The sequence below is a fragment of the Schistocerca piceifrons genome, chromosome X, assembly GCF_021461385.2.
Source record: "Schistocerca piceifrons isolate TAMUIC-IGC-003096 chromosome X, iqSchPice1.1, whole genome shotgun sequence".
Taxonomy (NCBI): domain Eukaryota; kingdom Metazoa; phylum Arthropoda; class Insecta; order Orthoptera; family Acrididae; genus Schistocerca; species Schistocerca piceifrons.
Window position 1 is genome coordinate 617,402,340 of NC_060149.1, and position 25,460 is coordinate 617,427,799.

At 42.0% G+C, this 25,460-nt stretch overlaps 1 protein-coding gene across 2 annotated transcripts in view; it reads right to left on the reverse strand.

The window, feature by feature from the left end:
- The window catches only part of LOC124722959 (protein inturned), a 254,525-nt gene that overhangs the window by 63,659 nt on the left and 165,406 nt on the right, over positions 1-25,460 (reverse strand). For both annotated transcript variants that reach the window (XM_047248129.1, XM_047248128.1), the window contains exon 13: positions 22,844-23,029. In XM_047248129.1, the coding sequence (XP_047104085.1) occupies positions 22,844-23,029 (186 nt within the window). The remainder of the gene's footprint in view (positions 1-22,843; positions 23,030-25,460) is intronic.

Consider the following 25,460-nt stretch of genomic DNA (forward strand, 5'->3'; position numbering starts at 1 on the left):
TTGGTTTTGTGCACAAGCCCTGCAAGCCCACATCAAATGTTCAATGTAATAATTGATTGCTGGACAGTAAATGTGATGTTGTGTCAATGCCATCTGACACACACTCCAGTGCAATGAATGCACCAATTGGAGTATGTGAGGATATGACATGGGGACAAACACTTAACACTATTGCTCCTCTGTGGCAAGAATGAGGACTCCCTGGACAGTCCTGAGTCGATTACTGAGGAGAAAAGATTTACACTATGCTCAACCTGCACTCGAGGAGACATGCTCCAGCAGACCCATCTGGACCACTGAAATTGTTTTCTGGAAAACTGGGTCAGCATGTGACCTTTTGTGTTGTCAGTGGAAAATACAACAGGGCTTGCTGCAAGGCACCATCCAATGCAAACACAAGAGCCTTCTGCGAATTCAACTCCAGACTGGGCCCCACTGGTGACTGTGACAGTGCGTCATGCTGAGTGGTGGAGTGGAAATGAATTCTAAAAAATAGTTGCAGAGAAATGTAGCCCATCACTGCAACCAGTGATCAGTGCTATCCAGAAACTTTGAACAAGGGCCAAATAAGAAAACCAGCAGGTTGTGGTCAGTGATGAGGAGGAACCTTGCCCCATAGAGGAAGATGTGAAACTTTTTAACCCCAAATATAATAGCTAGTACCTCCTTTTCCTCCTGTGAATAATTACAATGCACAGTGGAAAGCATCTTCAGTGCATAAGCAATAGGCTGCATGGTACTACCCAGGTTTCGATACAACCAGATGGCACCAATGCCGTACTGGGAAATGTCACAGGACAGAGTTCAAGATTTACCCAGTGTAAAGGAAGCCAGACAGGGAGCAGAGCACAAACACTGCTTGAGAGACCGAAAAGTCCATTCAAAATCTGCATAACAGAGAAACTTAATGCCCTTCTTTCAAAGCTGGTAAGAGGCTGGCAGATATGCGCGGCCTGGGAAATGAACTAATCATAATATGAAATCTTACCCAAAAAAGACTAGAGCTCCTTCAGGTTCTTGGGTGCTGGTAGGTTGGCAATGGCCTTGCTGTGGTCGTTCGTGGGGACGAGATCATCTTCACTAAGCACATGACCCAAAAGATGCACAATTGGGGAGGGAAAACTACACATTCCCAGTTTGGAATGAAGGTCATACACCAGGGGGCATTGAAGAATGCTGAAAGTTTTGTAAATACTCCTCCTGAGTATGGTCCGTGACCCAGGTGTCATCAAGGCAACTGACGCAACAGTGAATATCCAGAATCAATTGCTCCAAATAATGTTGGTAAATATACAGTACAGACAAGATTCCAAATGGCAAGTGATTAAATTGGTAAAGCCAAAAGAAGGTGTTGAGGACCAGGAAAGTCTGAGGAACTGCAGGTAAGCATGGCGTATGTTGATGCAGGAAAACTACTGGCCCTACGACTACCTTGCCAATAACTTCACCTGCAGTGGAATGGGGTACTGATCCATGACACATTGCATGTTGCCCATCTGTTTAAAATTGATGCAGAGGTGAACGGTGCCATAGAGCTTCTGAATCACCCCCAAAATAGGAGAAACAGTGCCCTGATCCTGCCAATCAGGATCAGGAGCTAACCAGACAATCACATGCCGATTTAGCGAATCTGCATAAGATTTTGCACATTTGAGACATTTAAAATGACACTTGCATGAGAGGCCTTGCAAATCAGTGATCCAGGCCACATACGATAGTGCAGGGCACTTGTGACGCAACCATACCACCACCACATGGGATCGATAGCCGAAATACTGCATAAGCAACTGACAAACCTCATCAAAGGGAAGCTTCTCAAGCTCAGTGGAGGGTTTCAAATTTCTGATGACTTCGTATAAGCCCATGCTGCTGGACAACAATAAGGTGGCCTTATCAACTGGATTGACAATATGCCTTACCTAACAGTGCAGCAAGAACCAGAACAGGTAATCCTCCGACCTTCCCATAGACTCATCAAAAATGGCAAATAGTGTCACGTCTGAGAAGAAAACTGTCCAATGTAATGTTCCATCTTCAGCCAATTCCAGATGACATATTTCATCAGGACACAATTGTACCACATGTAATGAGCAATGCACAATCCTTTTATGAAGGATGATGGTTCCACTGCTTCTTTGGATGGTACATTTGCTTCCCACATTGCCCATCAAACATGCAAAGGATATGGTTGGTGAAAAGTTAAACTGTTTGTCTGCAGCTCTAGAAGCCACTGTTAATGCTTTGTGGGCTTGCATACAAACTGCATTGAACATTCCTCAGGAACATGTAAAGGTAATTTTTTATTCTATGTCATGAGTTTCTAACTGCAAGGCCTTGGGGCTTCACATCAATCTGAATTCTAAGATTCATGTACAGTTATACAATAATAATTATTTGTGTATGGAAACATACATAATCTGTGTTACGAAGTTCATTTCAGTCACATTTATTATTCTTTTATACACACTGCTGTCATCTTGCTTCTATGATTGCTTTGTACAAACATGATTTTTTATTGGAATATTTAATAATAATTAACTTTATAAATTATAGAGTTCAGCAATCAGTCATCCTTTTCTTGTAGATTTTATTTGGCAAATCCAGATTTCGGCTAGTGCCCAGCCATTATCGATGCACTATTTTCTGGTCTCGATACATGTCAGTTCCCTGTTGTTCGGGCATCACTCACAGTTCTTTGACTGTGACTGACGCTTGAACAACAGGGAACTGACATGTATCGAGACTAAAAAGTAGTGCATTGATAATGACTAGGCACTAGCCAAAATCTGGATTTGCCTTTTAAAAAAAAGATTGATTGCTGCACTCTATAATTTATAAATAATAATAAATAATATCACAGTCACTGAGTGCACCAACTTTCCTAATGGAAGGTAACCTAATAATTAACTGTATACAGTGCCTTGTTGATAATATATCATTTCAGATCTAAACTACTAAACTAGGACTACAATTTGGGTTTTCAGCTTTTACCTGCTTCAGCATTAAAGGAATTGAGACACCTACAAGGTTACTGAGTATAATGCCTCATATGAAATGTGATGTAAATATAAATGTTTACATCAGTTTACTAATTTTACTTTCCTTCTGCATCATTGAAAAATAACTGCACTTGGAATTATACTTAATCAAAATTCTTCAGATATTGCAGAATTCCAACATTTGCTCACAACTTGATATTTCTAATTTAACAGTTTTCACATATTGAATGATATGGAGTAATAGATTTCTTAACAGCAAATTTATGCACACATATGACGCATAATAAAATATTACACTGGAGCAGCACATGGCATGGAATGGATGCAGAATACAAGATGAAGTTTTAGAGGGTGGGAGAAATATTAGACAATGTGGCACTGCTGTATTGTTTGTCATCCAGTTGGTGGTAGGTACATGAAGAAGCATAAGAAAAGGAAGATTAGAGTTTAACGTCCTGCTGACAATGAGGTCATTACAGGCAGAGCAAAAACTTGTATTAGGGTAGGGGATGAGGAAGGAGTTCAGCCATGCCCTTTCAAAGAAACCATCCTGGAATTTACCTTAAGCGATTTAAGGAAATCACATAAAACCTAACACTGAATGGCTGTACGGGTATTCAAACCATTACCCTCCTGAATGCAAAGTGCTAGCCACATTCTCATAAAGAAGAGTCTTATTGTACTCATATTCTCTGGTGTGTATGTGGGGAGAAAGGGGGGGGGGGTGAAGAAAGAAGGGGGGGGGGGGCAGGGCAACAAGTTTAGACAGTATGAACATATATGCTCACAACTTTCTTAAGGTATTTAACTGCCCTTTAAAAATTTTCTCAAAATGTTGTGAATATTTTCTGTGTTATGACTTTTACGTGGGTTGTGTTATCACATGTTTATTCAAAAATGTTCAAATGTGTGTGAAATCTTATGGGACTTAACTGCCAAGGTCATCAAGCCCTAAGCTTACACACTACTTAACCTAAATTATCCTAAGGACAAACACACACACCCATGCCTGAGGGAGGACTCGAACCTCTGCCGGGGCCAGCCGCACAGTCCGTGGCTGCAGCGCCTTAGACCACTTGGCTAATTCCGTGCGGCACATGTCTATTCAGTTGAGTTACTTGAAACAAGTAATCCTTACTGAATACAGAAAACAAATTGCTATACATATATGTCACTCAATGATTAAGAATTTTTGCAGTGAGTGTGAGTTTCTAAAAATAATGTCTATGTACATTAACATCTATATACCTACACCACAAGCCATCATAAAGTGCATGGTGGAGGGTACCATGTAGCCCTACTAGTCATTTTCTTTCCTGTCCCACTTGCAAATAGAGTGAGGGAAAAACAATGATGTAGTGAGTCCACATGAGTCCTAATTTCTCACATCTCATATTCATTGTCCTTAGGCAAAATGTATGTTGATGGCTGTAGAATTATTCCCCAGTCACCCTCAAATGTTGGTTTTCTAAATTTCAGCAATAGTGCCATGCAAAAAGAGCATCGTCTTCTCTCCAGGGATTCCCATTTGAGTTCACGAAGCATCTCTGTAATACTTGGGTGCTGAACAAACCTACTGGTAACAAATCTAGCAGCATGCCTCAGAATTGCTTCAATGTCTTCCTTTAATCTGAGCAGGTAGGGATCCCAAACACTAAAACATTACTTAAGAATGAGTCACACTGGCCTCCTATATGCCATCCCTTTTGTGGATGAGCTACAATTTCCCAAAATTCTCCTAATAAAATGAAGTTGAACATTTGCCTTCCCAACTGCCAACCTGATGTGCTCATTTTGTTTCATATTGCTTTGCAACGCTACATCTACATATTTAATTGATGTGACTGTGTCAAGCATCACACTACTAATGCTGTATCCGAATGCTATAGGGTTACTTTTCCTACTCATCCACATAACTTACAGTTTTCTACATTAAGAGCAAGCTGCCATTCATACCATCAACTAGAAATTCTGTCCAAGCTATCTTGTATAGTCTTACAAACACTCAATGACATCACCTTCCCATATGCCACAGTGTTACCAGCAAACAGTCATAAATTGCTGTGAACCCTGTCTGTCAGGTCATTTCTACACAGAGATAATAAGAACAGTCCTATCACACTTTCCTGTGATACTCCTAAAGATACCTTTGCCTCTGATGAACACTCACGGTCAAGAACAAAATAATGAATTCTATTACTTTAAAGGTCTTTGAGAGACTTACGTATCTGGGAACCTAAAACATATGCCTGGACCTCCATCAACAGTCTGCAATGGGGAACTACATAAAACACATTCTGGATACCTAGGAATATGTAATCTGGCTATTGCCTTCTATCCATGGTGTGTGGGATATCATGTGAGAAAAGAACAAGCTATGTTTCACATGAGCAATGCTTTCTAATTCTGTGCTGATTTGAGGACAGAAGCATTTTTGTCTCTAGGAAATGTATTACACTGTAACTCACAATGTGTTCAATAATTCTGCAGTAAACCAATATTAAGGATATTGGTCTGAAATTCTGTGGGCCTGTTCTTTTACCTTTTTTATATATGGGAGTCACCCGCACTTTTTTGCAGTCACTTGGGACTTTTTGCTAGGCAACAGATTTATGATAACTGGAAGCTAAGTAAAGGAGCCAATGCCACACAGTACCCTCTGTAAAACCAAACTGGGATTCTATCTGGGCATGACGACTTATTTGTTCTCAACTCTTTCAGTTAGTTCCTTCTCTACACCATAGATGCCTATTTCTATGTCCTCCACATGGGAATCTGCACAACAGTCAAACAATAGTATGTTTGTATGATCCTCCTGCATGAATAAAGCTTTCCTTTTGCTTTCTTCTACTGCTACCCCAGACTGGTCAATGAGTGAATGCATAGAAGTCTCCAACCTGCTTACTGAATTTATGTATGACCAGAATTTTCTTGGGCTCTCAGCATGACCTTTCACTAAGGTATAACGGGGGAAGTTGTATGCTTTCTCCATTGATCTTGTTACGGACACATGAATTTCTACTAACATTTGCCTGTCAACATTTGCGTGTTCTTTTTTTAAACTGGGAGTGCAACAATTCCTGTTTCCTCAGCATTTTCAGAATTTAATTATTAAATCATGGCGAGTCTTTTCGATCCTTCATTTAGTTACATGGGGCACACATCCTCGGAGTGTGTTTTACAATCAGTTTAAACTTCGCCCATAATTCCTCCATGTCCATCATACTGGAGCTAAATGGCATACATTCACTGTCTCAGTGAGATGCTAACAACTGTTTATCTGCTTTTTTCTAGCACAAATATTCTCCTGCCTTCTTGACCAGTTTATTAACTTTAGTAACCCTTGTCATTATGATGATATCATGATTACTAATCCCTATCTTTACACTGATACTGTGTCGATAACATTAGTCCTATTTGTAGCTACAAGGTTCAAAATAATTTCATTGTGTGTGGGTTGTCTAACTAGTTGTTCATGGCAGTTTTTGGAAAATGTGTTCAAACGTACTTCCCAAAATGGTCTGTCCGAACCACCTGCAGACATAGACATTCCAGTCTATACTTGATAGAATAAAGTCACCATTGATTAATACAGCATGATCTGGCTATTTCTGCGCTACTGTGCATAGAGTTTCCTCGAATGATTCTACAACTGTTATGGCAAAATCAGGGGGCTGGTAAAATCATCCAATAATTAACTTGAGTTCATCTACGTATGGTACTCGTGTCCACCTAACTTTACAGCCAGACTCAATTTTAATCACGATAGACATAACATTTTTGTCAACAGCAATGCACAATCCCCCTTCTATGGCATCTAATCTGTCTTTTCAATATACTTTCTGCTAAATCTACAGAGCAGGAACCAACTCGTTTTGCCAACTCATTTTTATTGAGGAAGCTGCAATAAACCACCAACAGTAACACTCTCTTATAAAATAAATAAATAAATAAAATAAAAAAATAAAATTAAATTAAATTAAAAAAAATAAACAAATAATAAGGATCCCTTCTGCAGATCATGAAAATAACAACTAATTCTTATAATCAGAGTTCCCTTCGACTCTATACCTGAACAACTGTTCCACGTCGAAGTCAGCAGTTACCAGCTGATAGATAGCCTACATGACAGAAGTGACGTAGCATAATTGTTGTGGAAGAGAGGATGGTCGAGATGGCACAACGCTAGACTCGCCGATCTTCTCTGCACTCGATGAGTCGAGAACAGCCCACTGAATGGCTGGGCACCGGTTTATCTAGTCTCGGGTGGAAGGATATTCCCAGAACTATTTGCACACACGTGATCACCAGGAGATAGTTCACTGATCGTTGCATCCCCTTTCCCTGCCGCTGGTTGATGCCCTCTGAGGGACGGTGGCCGCACCTACGTGTTTGTTGTCAACTGTGGTACTGGCTTGTAAACACTCTGGCACAGGCCAGACTTTGCAGCGGAGTCAGCTACCCGCATCGCTGGTCTGTCTGTGGTGTAGCTGCTGCAGTAGATGTCCCCCAATCCCTCCCAGGGGTGAAGTGAAGGCACTTCTCGATGTCAGTCCCTGGTTCTGCTGGTCGAATGAGACCACGATTGGCGGCGGAGGTGCTGGTGGGAGCCCCATTGACATCCACAGGTGGGGGACCTGCCCACGGGGACGGCTGCAACATCAGTGGCTGCAACTGTGGCGGCTGCGACGGTGAACTCCTGGCCTTCCAGAAGACCTCAGACTGAAGGTGTGGTGCTGGAGACAACAGCAGTGCCGGGCCTGGCCCACGATGGTGCCGTAGCTGGTCGAAATGCTTCTGACATAGGGAACCACCATCGAGGAAAACAGTTGCCATGGTGTGGCCAAAAAGTGTGGAGACTTTGGTGGGAACCCAGCAGGGGCAACCCTTGGGAAACACCAACGCCCAGACAGGATCCTGTGGAGAGAACTGCAGCTGGACAAGGGGGAGCAGGATCAGGAGAGACAAGGACATCTGATGAGGGTGGACATGCAGCTTCTCCGCCGGAGAGGACTCATAGTGACCAGAAGAACTATAAGTAGAGAGGAAGAGGTCAAGGGCAGCTGCCTGGGAGTGATGCTGACACAGTTTGGCCATCTGCGATTTAAATGTGCAGGCAAACATTTACGCCAACCCACTGGGTGTGAGATGGAATGGTGCCATTTGGAGTAGTTGGATGCCCAATGTAGCAAAGAAGGAAGTAAACTCTACCAACGTGAACTGCGGGCCATTGTCCATCACAATCGCTTTCGGTAGACCCTCGACAGTGAATATATGAGAGACGGCTTGAATGGTGTGAGTGGCAGTCATCAAGGACAAGCGTGTGATGTATGGAAAACCACTGCTGGTGTTCACCAAAATGAGTGAGTAGGATCCTAGGAATGGATCTACAAAATCCAGATGGAGCCGGGACCACAGGGCGGCAGTTGGAGGACATGGAAGCAGGTATTGTGGTGGTGCTAACTACTGACTCTAACAGGAGGAGCAGGAAAACACCAAGTAGGTGATGTCGCTATCCATTCCCCGCCAACAGACATGTTGGCGGGCGAGGTGCTTTGTCAGGATGATCCCCCAGTGCCCGACATGTAGGAGTGAGAGGACCAGCTGACGGAGGGAGTACAGTACCAGGACATGCCAGTGATCAGTGTCCCCTATGAGAAGAAGAACCCTGTCACGAACGGAAGAGTCATTGCAGTGAGGCCAGTAAGCCCAAACCTCCAGGTCTGACACCTGAGGACAATTGGAGGGCCACTCAAGTTGAACGTGGTGCAGAATCATCTAGAGAACCACGTCTGAGACTGTGCTATGCAACGAGCCAGGCATTCAGTGGCAATGCAGCGATGGCGGAGGCAGCATTATCCAGATGAAAACAAGCAACCAGATCAGCATTGAAGTCGGAATCTGCCCCCACAGGAAGTAAAAAAAAAAAAGCGCTGGCATGGAGGGCCGTGGCCTGGTAGTGGATGTCGTAGGTGGTAGGTGTACCCTGCAAGGAACAATGCCTAGCGCTGCAGGCGGTGAGTAGTCTGGGTAGGGATGGTGGATGTGCCGTCGAACACAGAGACCAAGGGCTGTGGTCTGTGTAGAGTGTGAACCAGTGGCCATAGATGAAGTCGTGGAACTTCTTTGAATCTAAATATGATGGCTAAGGCCTCCTTCTCGATGTCGCTATAGTTGCGCTGTGCATGTGATAGTGTTTTTGAGATGAAAGCCACTAGGCACTCAACACCGTCAACGATATGAGACAACACAGCCCTCAGCTCATAATCTGATACATCAGCAGCCAAAAGTAGAGGCTTGCCTGGGTTGTATGGGATGAGGCACAGTTGAACGAAAAGAGCAGATTTGAGACACTGGAAAGTCTGGCGACCACGTCCAGGGAACATTCTTGTGAAGCAGGTGATGCAGAGGCTCCACCAGAGCTGCAGCATGTGGGATGAAATGTTAATAATAGGTGAGTTGACCCAAGATGGATTTAAGCTGGGAGATGTTTGTCAGCGTCGAGAGCCGCTGAATGGCCTCGAGGTACTGCAGCACTGGGCGAATGCCCGCGGCGCTCAAGACGTGGTCGAGAGAGGTCACTTGTGGCACAAAAAAATTGACATTTGACCCTGTTGCAACACAACCCCTCAGCCTGCACATCCTCAAAAAGTTGCCGAAGAATTTGTGGTAAGTCCGGGGCCGAGATCCCTGTGACTAAGATGTAATTGGCAGTGCTGCGGACCTCCTTAGTCACATACTCTAGAAAGCATTGAAAAATGGCTGCAGCGTTGGTGATCCCAAAGGGCAGGCAGTTGCACCAGAAGAGCCCAAAGGCAGTACTGATGATGAGGACCTCTTGAGAAGCAGCATCGACTGGCAGCTGCAGGTATGCTTCCCTAAGATCAATCTTTGCGAAGATCTTTCCACCTGCCAAGTTGGACAAAATATCATCAACCTTCAAGATAGGATAAGAGTCAATGACTCGCTGGGCATTGACAGTGGCCTTAATATTGCCACATACCCGGAGGGACCCATTCGGTTTTTCGAGGATGACAATGCGCCAATCGGTCTCAGAACTCCAACCTCCACAAGGCAACGCAGTTCCTTGTGTAGGGCATGCTGCACATGAAAAGGCACTGGACGAGCCTTGTGAAACTTCAGAACAGCTGAGGGAAGTAGTTCAACGTGCACTTTGAAACCGGACACCCCCAGAAAAGAATCAAAGAAGACGTCAGGGAAGGAATCGAAAAGCTCCTGTAAAAGAGCATCAAGAGTCACAGTTTGAACTGCAGGGGCCAAATCATATATCTCAAGGCCAATAGAATGAAAAAGATCCATCTGCAACAGTTTAGTGGCTGCGGAGGCGACTAGGACCCAAAACTCGGGCGGTGACATCATAAGAGACATACTGCACCTACGCCAGGAACCAGCTCTGCACGTGGATAATGTCATTACTATAGCTTGTCAAGGGTGTCAGGAGTGGGCGGAGTGTTGGAGCACCCAAGCAGCGGTGAGAGTTGGCGTCAATACTATTGGCAGAGGACCCTGTGTCCAACTGCAGACGGAGGGGAGTCCTGTTGATCTGGGCCGTCAGAGCGATGGGCCACGCCGTGTGTGGGAGGACTGACTGGACAAAGGAGGCACTCAGCAGCTGGTCAGAATCTTCCAAGAACAAGTCTGGAGCGTCCAACTCCATGATGTCCACCTCCACTGACGAAGAGGGGTGGCAAACATTGGCCCAATGACCCTTTGTCCCACAGATGGAACAGACCACCCACTGGAAATGACAATCATGGTGTGGGTGCGAAACACAAAAGCATTAATGACAGGAGGGCAGCTTCTGACATTGCTGAGCCTGAGAACCCATAACCTGGTCTGGATGAGGAGGCAGCAGCGGCGGGCCTGCCATGGGCCGTTGGCGTGGTCGCTGCTCCAGCGGATGTGGCTCTGAGCAACAATGGCACAGCCGTGTGGCAAAGACCTTTGGTGAGGCATAGAGGACCACAAACAAATGGGAAGACTGTTCATGGGCAGGAATGACTGATGGACACGTGTCCAAGAAGGGATCCTTCAGCTTCAACAGATCCGTTCGCGAGGCGTTGTCAGGAGCATGGACCAGAATCACGTCACGAATGAGGGCCGAACCATATGACTGCTCACACCCCGGGTTGCACTAGAGAACTGGCAGTCCTGGGAGAGCCTTTGAAGGCAAGCGATCCATTACCTGTAAGACTGTGATGGAAGCTTCTGACAGCTGAAGAACATGTGGTGAGCTGTCGCAACGTGTACCTGGGCATAAAAATACTCTGTTAAAATGGTGGTCAGCTGTTCATAAGGGAGGGCATGCGGCTCTACCTCTGGATGCAACTGTTGTACTAAGCGATAAATGTCAGGACCCACACAGGCAAGAAAAAACAGACAAGGCTGGCCGGTGTCGATGATTCCATGGGCAAGGAAATGTTGTTCCAAGCAAATGGCATAATTACTCTACAGTTCAATAGACTTGTCAAATGGCAGGAATGCAGCAGGAGTGGTCGATGTCGGAACCCCCAGAGGAACACTAGTCAAAGCCTGCAGATGCTGAATCAGAAGTTCATTCGTCTGTTGCAAACGATCCAATAGCTCAAGGACGCGAGCCGAAGGCACATCTAAACCCGGAATACCTTCAGCCAGGGTAACAAACAATGGAGAAACGCAGGAATTCAAACAAAATCGTCGCCACTGCTAAATCTACAGAGCAAGAACCAACTTGTTTTTATTAAGGAAACTACAATAAACCACCAACAATAACACACTCGTCAAAACCAAAAAACAATAAGGATCCATTCTGTGGATCAAGCAAATAACAACTAATTACTATACTCAGAGTCCCCTTTGACTCTGTACCCCTACAACTGTTTCACGTCATAGTCGGCTGTTAGCAGCTGGTAGATAGCCTAGATGATGAAAGCGATGTAGCACAATTGTTGCGGAAGGGAGGATGGTTGAAGTGGCACACCACTGGACCGGCGATCTTCTCTACACACAACAAGTTGAGAACTGCCTGCTGAACGGCTGGGTGTCAGCTTATCTAGCCCCAGGCAGAAGGATATATCCGGGACTATTTGCACACATGTGATAGCCAGAAAATAGTTCGTTGATCTCGCACCCCCATCCTCTGCTGCTGGTTGATGCCTTCTGATGGACGTTGACCATACCTACATGTTTGTTGTCAACTGTGGTACTTGCTTGTAAACACTCTTGCGTCGGCCAGACGTAGCAGCGGAGTCGGCAACCCACATTGCTGTTCTGTATGCGGTGTTGCTGCTGCAGTAGGCATTTGTGGTGACTGCCGCACTTTCCATGCCTTGGTAAATATTTTGGAGCTTTCTACTTCAAGTTTCAATCAGCTCTTAGTTCTGTAATAATTTAAGTGGGACAACTTTCCTGGAGGCAATAAATTCAAGAACTTTGTTATGAATACTTTGATAATTTACTGTTAAAACTTTGACAGTTGAAGAGGTCTACTCTTTATACAATCTAATTTCACACTCTGCATATCGACTAGTGAGCATTCATCAAATGACCTCAACCTACCACATAGCCTAAAACAAAAACCCATATGCACCCCAGGGACTCACTACCTGAGTAACTGCTTCCTTTGTGTAGTGCACCCCTGACCTACCACAGGGTATCTTACAACTCTGCACCCCATTCCCACAGGTCCAGAAATCTGCAGCTGTATCTATCACAGAATTGACGGAGCCTCTAGGTTAGACCCTCCACTTGGCTCCAAGCCACAGGAACTGATTTACTCTGGGAACGATGTTGCAAACTGGGAGCTCTTCTTTCTCCCCACAAGTGAGGCCAGCAACCTTTGCCACTTCTGCCAGCCACTTGTACAAACTGAGGAGGTCCTCATTACCCAAGCAAAAGGTATAAATGGTGCCAACACAAGCAACAACTTGCAGACTACTGCACCCTGCATCCTCAATAGCTGCAGGCAGGGCCTGTTCCACATCTCAGATAAGCAGACGAGACCCCCCCCCCCCGGACAGACACACTGAGTGCACATTGGAATTCATTCCGGCTCTGTATGCTATTTCCTTGAGGGGTTCCATAATGAGCGTAACATTGGAGCACCCACCGACTAGTAAAGCCTCCCTCCCAACTGTGTGCTTCAGGCCTATTCTGTGGCCTCTGTCAACACACAGGGTGAATGGGTAAGGCCAGACAGCCAGCCTCCATACTGACTTTCCATCTCAAGCGATGTGACAGCGTAACAAACTGCCACTCACCCTTGACACCTGAAGTGCCCCATATGATGTGCCAGTTCCTCCACTGTCACCACACCTTGAGGCAGCACCCTGAAGACAGCTGACCATGGTCATAAGTGTCTTTAGCTGTCTGCTCACTGTGGTCAGCTCCTCCTGTGTCTGCACCCAGCATACACACACCCTATCCATCCTACTACTAACAACTTGATAATTAAACTATGAAAACAAACAAAAAAAGCTAAATATGCTACTTGATAGTTTCCTGGTGCTTCACCAATGAAGGCTGACTGGCTCCACAGGGTAGCCAGTGGCTGCACAAAGTAGATTTAAATACTTATGACAACCAGTGGTAGGTCTCCTTTTGATGTCTGACTATTATAGTTTCACATAGAAATGTTACAACTGATGGATTGTATCATGCTTTCAAGCATAGAGCGATATGTATTATCGGTAATGGAAGTGAAACAGAACAATTTACTTGTTCTCCTAATGTAAAAATTGTGGCAATCTGGACACTTCATCTGGTACGCACATAGTTTTTAAATTGTTCTGTTTTCCTATATTAGCATCCATCTCATTTTCTTGGTGGTATGGAAATAATATGTCCTTTCTGTAGAGTTGTTCACCACAGAAATCAGGTCGGGGATGTCAATTCATAGTTCAGAAATTGGCTCTAGATGTTTAGGGTACCGCCCCATAGACAACCGTATAGCATCTGTAGCCACCGACCAATGGCCACTCCAAAGACATGCCCACCTCACCTGACACAGGCAGTGCAGCTATGAAAGAGTATAACAGGCTACCATCACCCTTCAGTTGTAGTTTTCTACTCCTGTGGATACTCTGTGTCTGCAGTGATACTACAGTGTTAATATAGACTTGGTGATGGACTTGGATTATTCTGGAGTGTGTCCTGTACTTGCATGCACTTGTGATCCACTGCAACCTATTGAAGTTAAGTAAACAATTTTTAACTAACAGCTGTTGTGTCTTTCATTCTCTGCTTTCTCCCACATCAACCACACACCACTACAGGACACAGCACATCCCATACTGGTACCTTCTAAATCTGCTAGCTGCTCTGCATGTAATTTTTCCAATGAGTGGGACACTGAAGTACTGTGTTGTTCATGTGTAACAGCAGTAGTAGTAGTAATGACAGTAGTAGCCTTCAGTCCTGAGACTGGTTTCATGCAGCTCTCTGCACTAGACTATCCTGTACTTGTTTCTTCATCTCTGCATAACTTCTGCAACCTTCATCCACTTGAGCATTTTGCTCCAACTCACTATTGGTGCGAATGTTCCAGAATTTTATGAATAGACCTCGTATACAATTGCAGATGGCTCATTGTTTTTAAATACCTCAACCAGATAACCAACAACATTAGGAAACATATAGACTACTATTCACAGTAAAGATGGCATGATGAGTTGCAGCCAGGCACAATGAAAAGACTGTTACACATTTAACTTTTAGCCAAAGCCTTCTTCAGAAAAGTAAATACACACACATTCACACAAGCAAGCGCACCTCATGCAGACACGACCACCCTATCTCGCAGGTTGTACTGGAATGCAACTGTCACATTGAGCAACAATTTGAAGTCAGCTGACAGTGAATTCACTCCAGATTACCACTCAACATGACAACTGCATTCTGGTCTGAGCTGCCAGAGATAGAAGTCGTTTGTGCTTGAGGTGTGCTTGCTTCAGTGAATATAAGTGTCTGTGTTTTCTTTTATGAAGAAGGCTCTTGTAAACATAAATTATTTAGATTGTAATAACAGTTAGTTTAGTACAAATTACTCATTACATGTGATTTTTAAATTTGCTATTAAAGGTATCACTTTCCTTTATGTATTATTCCAGAAAACAAGAAAAGATCATAACGTCAGGTTGTAATATTATATTTGTTTGCATTTTGGAACAGTTAACGTAGAGAATTCTACTTAACTGTTCTGTTTTCCTTTCCAACAATTTAATCTGAGTGGGTCCATTTAATGTTAAGTACATATTACCAGAAAGTAGCATAAATCTTAATTTGTCTGATTTAGAATCTTTTGCACTAATTGGTTGTTTATAAGACGTTTGCTTACAATAAAGTTACATTCTGTTGTGAGTAAGATAATTTAACTGTTACTGCGTTGGGTGAGTGCTAAGTTCTTGTAAGTGGAAATAAATAACTTTTTACATTATATCATACACCTGAAACACTAACCTGTAGGCCTGCTCATAAGTAATGAAAATTTGTGTAGTGTAAAGTGTGGATGTTGCTGTAGGATAGTCAAAGAGGGAGTGGTAAGTGTAGACTGTGGGTTGGAATTTCACTGGGATGACAGTAATAGGGACTGAGCAGGGAACTTAATGAGATTCTCCCATGGAACTGTAGGCTTTTCAAAAAAGATAAGAGAATCACTGAGCAGGAGGCGAAGATTTGTGCCCTTCAGACTGAATAAGATCACACAAAATTTTGACTACATAAGTTGAAGGGGACAAAGATGTTGGGAACTGGATAAAAGTAACAAGAAAGGGGTGGAAGGAGACCAGTTCTTCAACTTCACCTACATCTGAGTTAACAGCATCGAATAAATCTGACTTGTTACCTGAAGTAGGAGGAGAAGAATCTCATCCAGCTGTAGGTCACAGTAATATGCAGCAGACCTCTGGCAAAGACACCCACTTAGGCTGGTACCAAAAGAGAATAGGAAGAAAAGAGTCTTGCTGCTCTAAATAGTAGTCATGGGAGGGGTGTAGGCCAGATGTAATAGGACAAATTAGGGACAGGGTACCAGGTCACAACTATTGTGAAGCCAATTGCTAGCCTTAGCCAGGTGACAGAGGATATAGGGAACTTGTGGAAAGGTTTTGGCAAAGAGGATCAGCTTATTGTAGTTGGTGGAGCATGGAACAGCCTGGCTAAGAACAGTAATTACAGCATTAGGGGCAACCTGGATGAAATAGGAGCAGCAGTTACACACACAAATGTGAGTTTTGCTGAGGTCCTGCATTGCCATTGGCAGCCCTGGGTAAACACTGCTGTGAGCCACGTGGACAGTGAGTTGAGTAGGCTGCTGCTGACTGAAACAAAATCTCATATGAGTGCAGAGCCAGTTGCTACAATTGGGAGATGGGAATATACTAGATATGACCTACACCTGAACAGGAGAGCGAGAGATAGGATGGCTGAGCTTCTTGGAGATAACATACAGGGGACCACCATCATATGTAGCAAGATCCCTATGGTTACTGTTGTCATAGGGACACTTTTTTTTAGGTTAGAATCAGGACTCAGGCTCCCCATTTTAAAAAAAGTAAAAATAACAAAAGAGTCCCATAAAATGCTTAATAATGCTCAGAAAAGTAAGTTTAGTCCATTTCATCAAAATATTAGAAGACTAAGTAGTAAGGTAGAAGAACTTCTTGACTGTATGGAAAATTCAGAGAGCTCTGAAAAGATAGATATCCTGTGCCTGTCTGAGCACACATAACCAGAGCGTTAGATAAGTTACATATAAAAAATTACACTATTGCAGCTTAGTCATGCAGAAATAATGCTGGAAAAGGAGGAGTTGTTACACACATTAAGACAGAACACAAGTTCGAAAACATTGAGACAAGTAGATTTTGTAGTGATCAGCACACAGAAGCGTGTTCTTGAGAATTGATGTAACTGTATATAGATCCCCACTGGGAAATTTTGAACTATTTATGAGGAATCTGGATTCCTTATTGTGACATTTGTCAGACAACAGCAAGCAGTTAATAGTCTGAGTTGACTCAGGGTACAGTTTCTAAAGGATTCTCATAGGAAAAATGATCTGGAAACCTTATTTGGATCCTACAATTTTGTCTCAGTAATTAACTTTTCAACACGAGTGGATAAAGACAGTAGGACACTAACTGATAATGTTTTCTTTGCTGAAGCTCAAAGTAAGAAAGTTACTGTTTATCCAGTAACAAATGTTTTCTCTGATAATGACACGCAATTAGTTAGGATGAATAACATAGCACCTTACAGTATGGATACTCCTAGTGGAAATCAGTTAGCACAATTAATGACTCCAGGACAAATGTTTTTAAGAATAGTTTATATGAGATGATATGAGGTGTAATTTATAATGAACCAAATGCTAACATAAAATTTCAGCTATTTGATGATAAATTAATATCATTATTTGAAAACAGCTTTCCACATAAGCTTATCAGAAAGGACACTAAATGGCCAAGTAAAAGACCATGGATCACTAGATGGATTAAAATATCTTGAGATAGGAAAAGGGAAATGTGTCTCTTGACAAAAACAAGTAGGGATCCTACAGTAGCTGCACATTACAAAAACTACTCAAAATTACTAAGAAAGTTTATTAAAAAATCAAAGAACATGTGCATAAAGTTAGAAATCAGTACTTCCGACAACAGACTTAAGGATACGTAGTGTAATGAGAGACAGAACAACCAGCCACAGAACAATACAATATTACTATTGAACTGAATAGAAGGGCTATAAATGATGGGTCACTTTACAATCATTTCTAAAATATAGTAGAAAGTACAGGGACAAACAGTTCAAAAGCAAAATCACAGCAGTATGTTGAAAATGTAACTTTCATAAAATTCAGTTTTATGTATGTATCACCAACTTCTCTTTGTGAAGTTACGAAAATTATTCATTCTTTCAAAAATAAAAGCTCATCAGATTTTAAGGTGATTTCTATAGAGAACTCAAAATTTGTTCCCACGTAATAAGTTCAGTCTAATCTAAAATATGTGATGCATCACTAACTCAAGGCATTTTTCCAGAGAGACTGAAATTTGCTGTTGTTAAACCCCTCTTTAAGAAGGTGACAAGAGATTCTCCAAAAATTTTTGACAAGGTGATGTATTCTAGAATAGTATCTCACCTTAGTAACTACAGTATCCTTATTGTCACAGTTTGGGTTTCAGAAGGACTGAGAACGCCATTTACACATTCACTCACCCTATTTTACAAGCATTAAATAATAAAACAGTGCTTGCTGCTATTTTCTGTGACCTCTATAAGGCATTTCACTATGTGAATCACAGTAATCTCCTAGGCAAATAAATGTTTTATGGGACTGATGGTACAGCCAACCAATGGATAATGTGATATCTAACCAAAAGAACGCAGAATGTCGTACTTAGTAATTGTAGTAATATGGTCTAGGGACTTAATTCTGACGGGGGAGAAACCACGAATGGGGTTCCTCAAGGTTCAATCTTATGTCCACTACTGTTTCTCATGTATGTAAATGATCTTCTGTCCAGTATAGATTAAGCAGAATTAGTTCTTTTTGCAGATGACACCAGTGTTGTAATTCAATCCAAGCATACATACAACAATATATGAAAAGGCAAACAAAGTTTTTAAAAGTATCATTGACTGGTTTTCTGCAAATGGTCCCACCCTCAATTTTAAAAAGACAACATATTCAGTTCAGCACATCCACGGGTACTACACCAATGATGAGTGTAACAAATGGTGAGGAAATAATAAATAGGGTGTAAACTTCAAATTTCTATGGGATGCATACTGACTAGCATTTAAATTGGAAAAAACACATTTTGGACCAGCTAAAACAACTCAGTTCAGCCAAATTCGTGTGCAGAAACATTGAAAATCTTGCGGAAAAAGCATATCAGTAAGCTGACATATTTTTATTCAATAATGTCACATGGAATAATGTTCTTGGGTAACTCATTTAAGAAAGAAAGTCTTCATTGTGCAAAAATGTACTGTGTAACAATAAGTGGTGCTCAGCCATGATCATCTTGTAGACATCTAAAACTTTGAACATACCTGCTAAGGTTCAGTGACCGTGTCAGAATTATATTAGAACAAATAAGCCCTCGGTCACAAATATTAAGTCAAAATTGACCAGGTTTCAACGCTACTATGAGCGTTGTCTTCAGAATTAAACTAACTGTTCTAAAACATATTAGGTACATAATACATTGATAAAATTAAAGTTTGTACTGACTCGAAAGAGATGCAGTACTTACAAGTCACATTTAAAAAAAATCTAAGCCGGAAAGGCGACGTCATAAATAGTTGTAAATAACATGGCAAGCCGCTAAGGGCTGCTCGTGCAATCCTTGTTCATTCAAGTACGAGCAGCCCTTAGTGGCTCGCCATCTTATTTACAACTTAAGGAAGACCTGGGCATACAAAAAATTGCATCACGATGGGTTCCGCATGACTTGATGGAAATGCAGAAATGGATGTATTATGACACTCCTCAGATGCACTTGGAGCACTCTGACCACAAAGGAGAGGCTTTCTTATGCCATATCATTACACTGGATGAGACATGGGCCACACAGTATGAGCCAATCCAACAAATGGCATCATTATGGGTTGTCACGAAAGTCGAAAGTGCATCAGAGCCCCAATACGGTGAAAGTTATGGTGATTCTCATGTACGACTGTGATGGTGTTACCCTAACGCATTACGTTCCTCCATGGCAGAGCACCAATGCACAGTATTACTGTTTGATTTTGGAGCATCACCTGCAACCAGCTTTGCGAAAGAAGCAGCGACACTTTCTGCACAACCCACCCATCATTTTGCATGACAATGCGCAGGTGGATACAGCGCAAGCTGTGACTGCTCTGTTCGGTCGATGGGACTGGGAAGTACTGTACCATCCACCATACTCCCCGGACTTAAGTCCTTGTGACTTTGATTTGATTCCGAAGATGAAGGAACCACTTTGTGGCATTCGTTTCAGAATTGTTCCAAAGATTCGACAGGCAGTAGACCACTCTATTCGCACCATCAACAGAACAGGCTCTACTAATTGTATACTACGCCTTCCACATCACCGGCAACGGGTTCTACACAATGCTGGTGACTACTTTGAAGGACAGTAACAGGTGCAAACATGTAACTCTTTTGTATCGGTTGTGAATAAATAGTTGCCACTATTTAAGTTCCAACACTTGTATACAGGCCTGTACAAGGGAAATAAACTCGCATGCAATGTTATAGAAAGGGAAAAGGAAGAAGATGAAGGCGAGATTGGAGATATGATATAGCGAGAAGAACTGGACGGAGCACTGGAAGACCTAATTCAGCACAAGGCCCCATGTCTGGCATCACACAAATAGCACTTATGACCTTACTACCCACCATGCTGCTGTGTATTGCAAGTGACTGCCCTTTTTACCTGCTTACTACATGGACTTGGGCAATCACAAGAAAACATTCCAATGTACACAATAATAGGCAGGATTGTTTTCCTCAAGTCTCCAGTGGTTAACACACATCCAGAGTGGGCTCGTTTCACCACAGGTGCTGCCACAAGTGCTAACACTTCTCACTGCCATCAGTCACGTGCCTCGAAGCACTGATCCCTGTAATTTTCCGTGACCTGGCTATAAAGGTTGCGGCTCAACTGACTACAGCAGTTATATATCAGAGCAGCTATGTGGCCACATGCTGACTGTTCACACTTCTTCAGTACAGAGCCCTCCCCCTAAGCACAGGTGTAGTGCATAAGGAGTCATGCCATGGTGCTGTTGTCACCTCACAGAGTTCTCATTTCCATGCAAATGAGACTTGCTCAACTGATGTCCACTTGCATCTGCAGTCCAAAGAACATGTTGCCTGCTGCATCCCAAATGCTGCCCTCACCAAGTGCCTCCTCTGCATGAGATCATTGACTTCAACTTCAAGCACCCAACCTTGCAGCATATCAACTACAACCAATTAACCAATTCAAGGACAGCCCACTGCATATTGACAGATATTACGCTGGCACGAAGCCGTGTTCCCAGGGAGTATTGTTTTGTTATTCGTAGTGAATCCAGAGACTACTGTTTGTTTGTCATTGACTTAATATGCTTCTATTATTCTGGTTACATGGGTTTTCACATTTTGTAGCATGCACCTTCAACACATGGCCACTTCACCTAGAGTAGATGATTCTCCCTCAGAATTACTGAAATACTCAGGAGAGGCATTCATGATAAAACACTTCATGTGGTGTGCAAGAAAAAACAGGCAAAATACCCTCAGTTTGCAAGGTGAATGTAATAATTCTATTTCCGAAGAAGTCAGGTTCAGATAGATGATAATATTACTGAACCATCAGGTTAATAAGTCATGGTTGCAAGATACTGACACAAATTATTTAAAGAAAAATAGAAAATCTGGTAAAACGGACCTAGGAGAAAATCAGTTTGGGTTCCAGAAAAATGTACACACATGCAAGGTAATGTTGAACACATGTTCAATCTTAGGACATACACTGAACATTCCCAGATTCATAGCATTTACAGATTTTAAGAATTTTTTTTGGTAATACTGACTTGAATACAGTCTTTAAAATTCTGAACGATAAAATACAGAGAGCAAACGATTATTTACAACTTGTACTAAAATCAGTCGTATTTATAGGTGTCAAAGGACATGAAATAGTTGCAGCAGTTGAAGAGGGAATGAGACAGGGCTATACAATAAGAAAGCTGTGAAGGAAACCAATGAGAATTTCAAAAAGGGAATTGAAACTCAGGAAGAAGAAATTAAAACTTTGAGGTTGCCAGTGACATTATAATTCTGTCACATATGGACAATGACTGAAGAGCAACTGAATTGAATTGACAGTGCCTTGAAAAAAGTTTATAAAATGAATATCAATAAAAGTAACACAATTTAGTACAGTTACATTTGGTGATGCCAAGACAATCAGATTAGGGAATGAGACGCTAAAAGTGGTAGATGAGAGTTTTATTCGGGCAGTAAAATAAGTAGGTAGGGCATAAAATCCAGACTGACATCAGCACAAAAAGTATTTCACATTGCATATAAATGCAAATGTTAGGAGTCTTGTCTGAAGGTCTTTGGAGTGTAGCCTTTTACAGAAGTGAAACATCAATGATAAAAAGTTCAAACAATAACAAATCATTAGTTTTTTAAATTTGATGCTCCAGGAGAATGCTGAGGATTAGACGGGTATATTAGATACCTTTGAGGTGGTACTGAATCAAACTGGGGAAAAAAGGGATTGGATGATAGGATGCATCCTGAGGCATCAAGGAATCATCGGTCTGGGAATGGAATGGAGGGAACTATTTGGGGGAGGGGGGGCAGACTGCAAAGGGGGAGACCAGTACATGACCATAGTAATCAGGTTCAGATGGATGTAGGCTGCAGCATTTATGTAGAGATGAATGGGCTTGTACAGGATAGACTAACATGGAGAGCTGCATCAAAGCAATCTTTGAACTGAAGATCACAACAACAACATGATTGTGTATGGGTGATTATGAAAAGGATAGATTGCTGCTCACCATAGATATGACATGCTGAGTTGTGGACAGGCACAATGAAAAGACTGCAACATACTGAGCTTTTGGCCAAGGCCTTCACATATTCACAGAAGCAAGCACACTTCATGCACCCATGACCGCTATGTCTGGCCACTGTTTTGTGTGTACATCACAATGTACATACAACATGTTACATTCTGAGCTAAAGTGCTGTGTGTGCACTAAATACATCATATGCTTACAAAATATGACCAGTGAGCTGGTTATCTGGCTAAAATGCCAAATTCCATTAAAACATTATCTCTAAGCTATACCTGTCCTGCACATAAAAGGAAATGACGAGCTCCAGGAGGTGCTGTTATTGGTAAGAAGACTTCCCTCCACACCAGAAGTGAAAGCACTGCTTCTCTATGGTTGAGTTCCAGCAAGCAATGCTGTCGTAAAAATGTGTGAATGTGGACCAGTATACACTGTTCCATGTGCCACGTAAGTAAGTGTCCCTGAAAACAGAAAGCCATTAATACAGCATCCAAGCCTAAAAAATACTTGTTTCACAAAGTAGCACACTTATAACAAAATAAAACTGTTGGAACATTTCTGTGAAAATAATGAAGCAGTATTTAGGACTATCTTTTTTGATGTTGTTGATACTGAAAATATCTTTTACAAAAATGGCACTGAGCACTATGGGACTTAACCTCTGAGGTCATCAGTCCCCTAGACTTAGAACTACTTACACCTAACTAACCTAAGGATGTCACACACATCCATGCCCGAGGCAGGATTCGAACCTGCGACCGTAGCGGTTGCGCGGTTCCAGACTGTAGCACCTAGAACCGCTCGGCCACTCCGGCCGGCTATATTTTACATAAATCTGCATATGTGTCATAATAGAAAAATGGAATACAGGAAATAGATGGCATCAACCCTTAGAATTTTAACATCCAATGCACAATGAAGTGTTTTTCCAGGCTTCCATTAATTTTTACAGAGGAGCAATACACACTGTAATGAACAAAATGCAACTACGTGTATATGGTTCTTCTACTTTAAACTACTCTAAATACAGGGCAATTCAAAATGAATATTGCAACTACAAATGGCTGTAACTATTTAATGCATTGCAATAAATGGATAAGAATTGCAGAAAATATAAAATGAAGTTCAAAATTTTGACCAATGCACAAGCACAAGGAATCAGATGCCAGTGCATGTGCAGTGATGTATAAGTGAAAAGTTCCATGACGTGTGTGAAATTGGCAGATGTTGTACAGAAGGTATTCTGTATGTTAGAATTTAACAACTGTCATTCTGTCACCTCAGTGCAGACAAGATTTCATTATCAATGAACTCCAAACGTCAGTAACATTCATAGATGGCATCAGCAGTTTGAAAAACAATGTTTTGCAAAGGAAAAAGTAACTGTCAGCTATATAGTCAGCGAAAATTGCCATACCAAACCAGTAGGCAGTTACAAATGCCACCACCAACAGTTTGGTATGTTTTCAAAATTAAGCTGAAAATGAAACCGCATTTAATTAAAACTTTACACGAACTGAAACATGAAGATTACATCATATGTACGGATTATGTTATGGCAATGCTGGAAGCCATGGAGGAAGAAATATTTGCTACACATCTTATTTTTAATGATGAGGCAACCTGGTACAAAAATTCAAGTACAGATGAGCCTTCACATGCAATAAAGCATTGGCGTGACTCACCAAAAGTTAATGTATAAAAACTGTCTGGCCTATGTTGCTTAGTTGAGCTAATTAGCTAAGTGTTTCAACAAACACCTAACACTTACCTGGACATGCTTGAGCAATCTCTCTCTCTCTCTCTCTCTCTCTCTCTCTCTCTCTCTCTCTCTCTCTCTCTCTCCCCTGACACCCGTGGATATATTTTTATGGAGTTATCTAAAAGACCTTGGGTAAGTACGTCCTGTGCCAAAAACAATTTTGGAACTCAAAATGTGCATTTTTTATTTGCTAATGTTGATGATGCCATATGTGCTTCAGAATGTATGGTGTGAAATGAATTACTATTTACATGTCATTCATGTGAGTAACATGAGTTACATACACCTCCTATGAAGTATGTGAAACAAAAATTGGACTTTCTTTTACATATTTTGTAATTCTTGTTGGCATGTCACTATGCATTACATAATTGTTGCCGTTTGCAATCATTGTATTGATTTTGAACTGGCCTGTATCTGAGTGTTGTAACTGACTCTACAGACTAATCACCAATAATGTAGCTAGACAACAGAGAATCTATTCACTTGTTTATTTCTGTACATTACATTTGGTTAGATTGAGCATCAGCTCAGTTGTTGTGCCAAGTACTGACCACTTCCCCATGTTTTATTGATGCTATCACTACATTTACAATTTGTACAGAAACCAGATGGCAGTTATAAGAGTCGAGGGACATGAAAGTGAAGCAGTGGTTGGGAAGGGTGTGAGACAGGGTTGTAGCCTATCCCCGATGTTATTCAATCTGTATATTGAGTAAGCAGCAAAGGAAACAAAGGAAAAATTTGGAGTAGGTATTAAAATCCATGGAGAAGAAATAAAAACTTTGAGGTTCACCGATGACATTGTAATTCTGTCAGAGACAGCAAAGGACTTGGAAGAGCAGTTGAACGGAATGGATAGTGTCATGAAAGGAGGATATAAGATGAACATCAACAAAAGCAAAACAAGGATAATGGAATGTAGTCGAATTAAATCGAGTGATTCTGAGGAGAGAAATGAGACACTTAAAGTAGGAAAGGAGTTTTCCTATTTGGGGAACAAAATAACTGATGATGGTCGAAGTAGAGAGGATATAAAATGTAGACTGGCAAAGGCATGAAAAGCGTTTCTGAAGAAGAGAAATTTGTTAACATCGAGTATAGATTTTAGTGTCAGGAAGTCGTTTCTG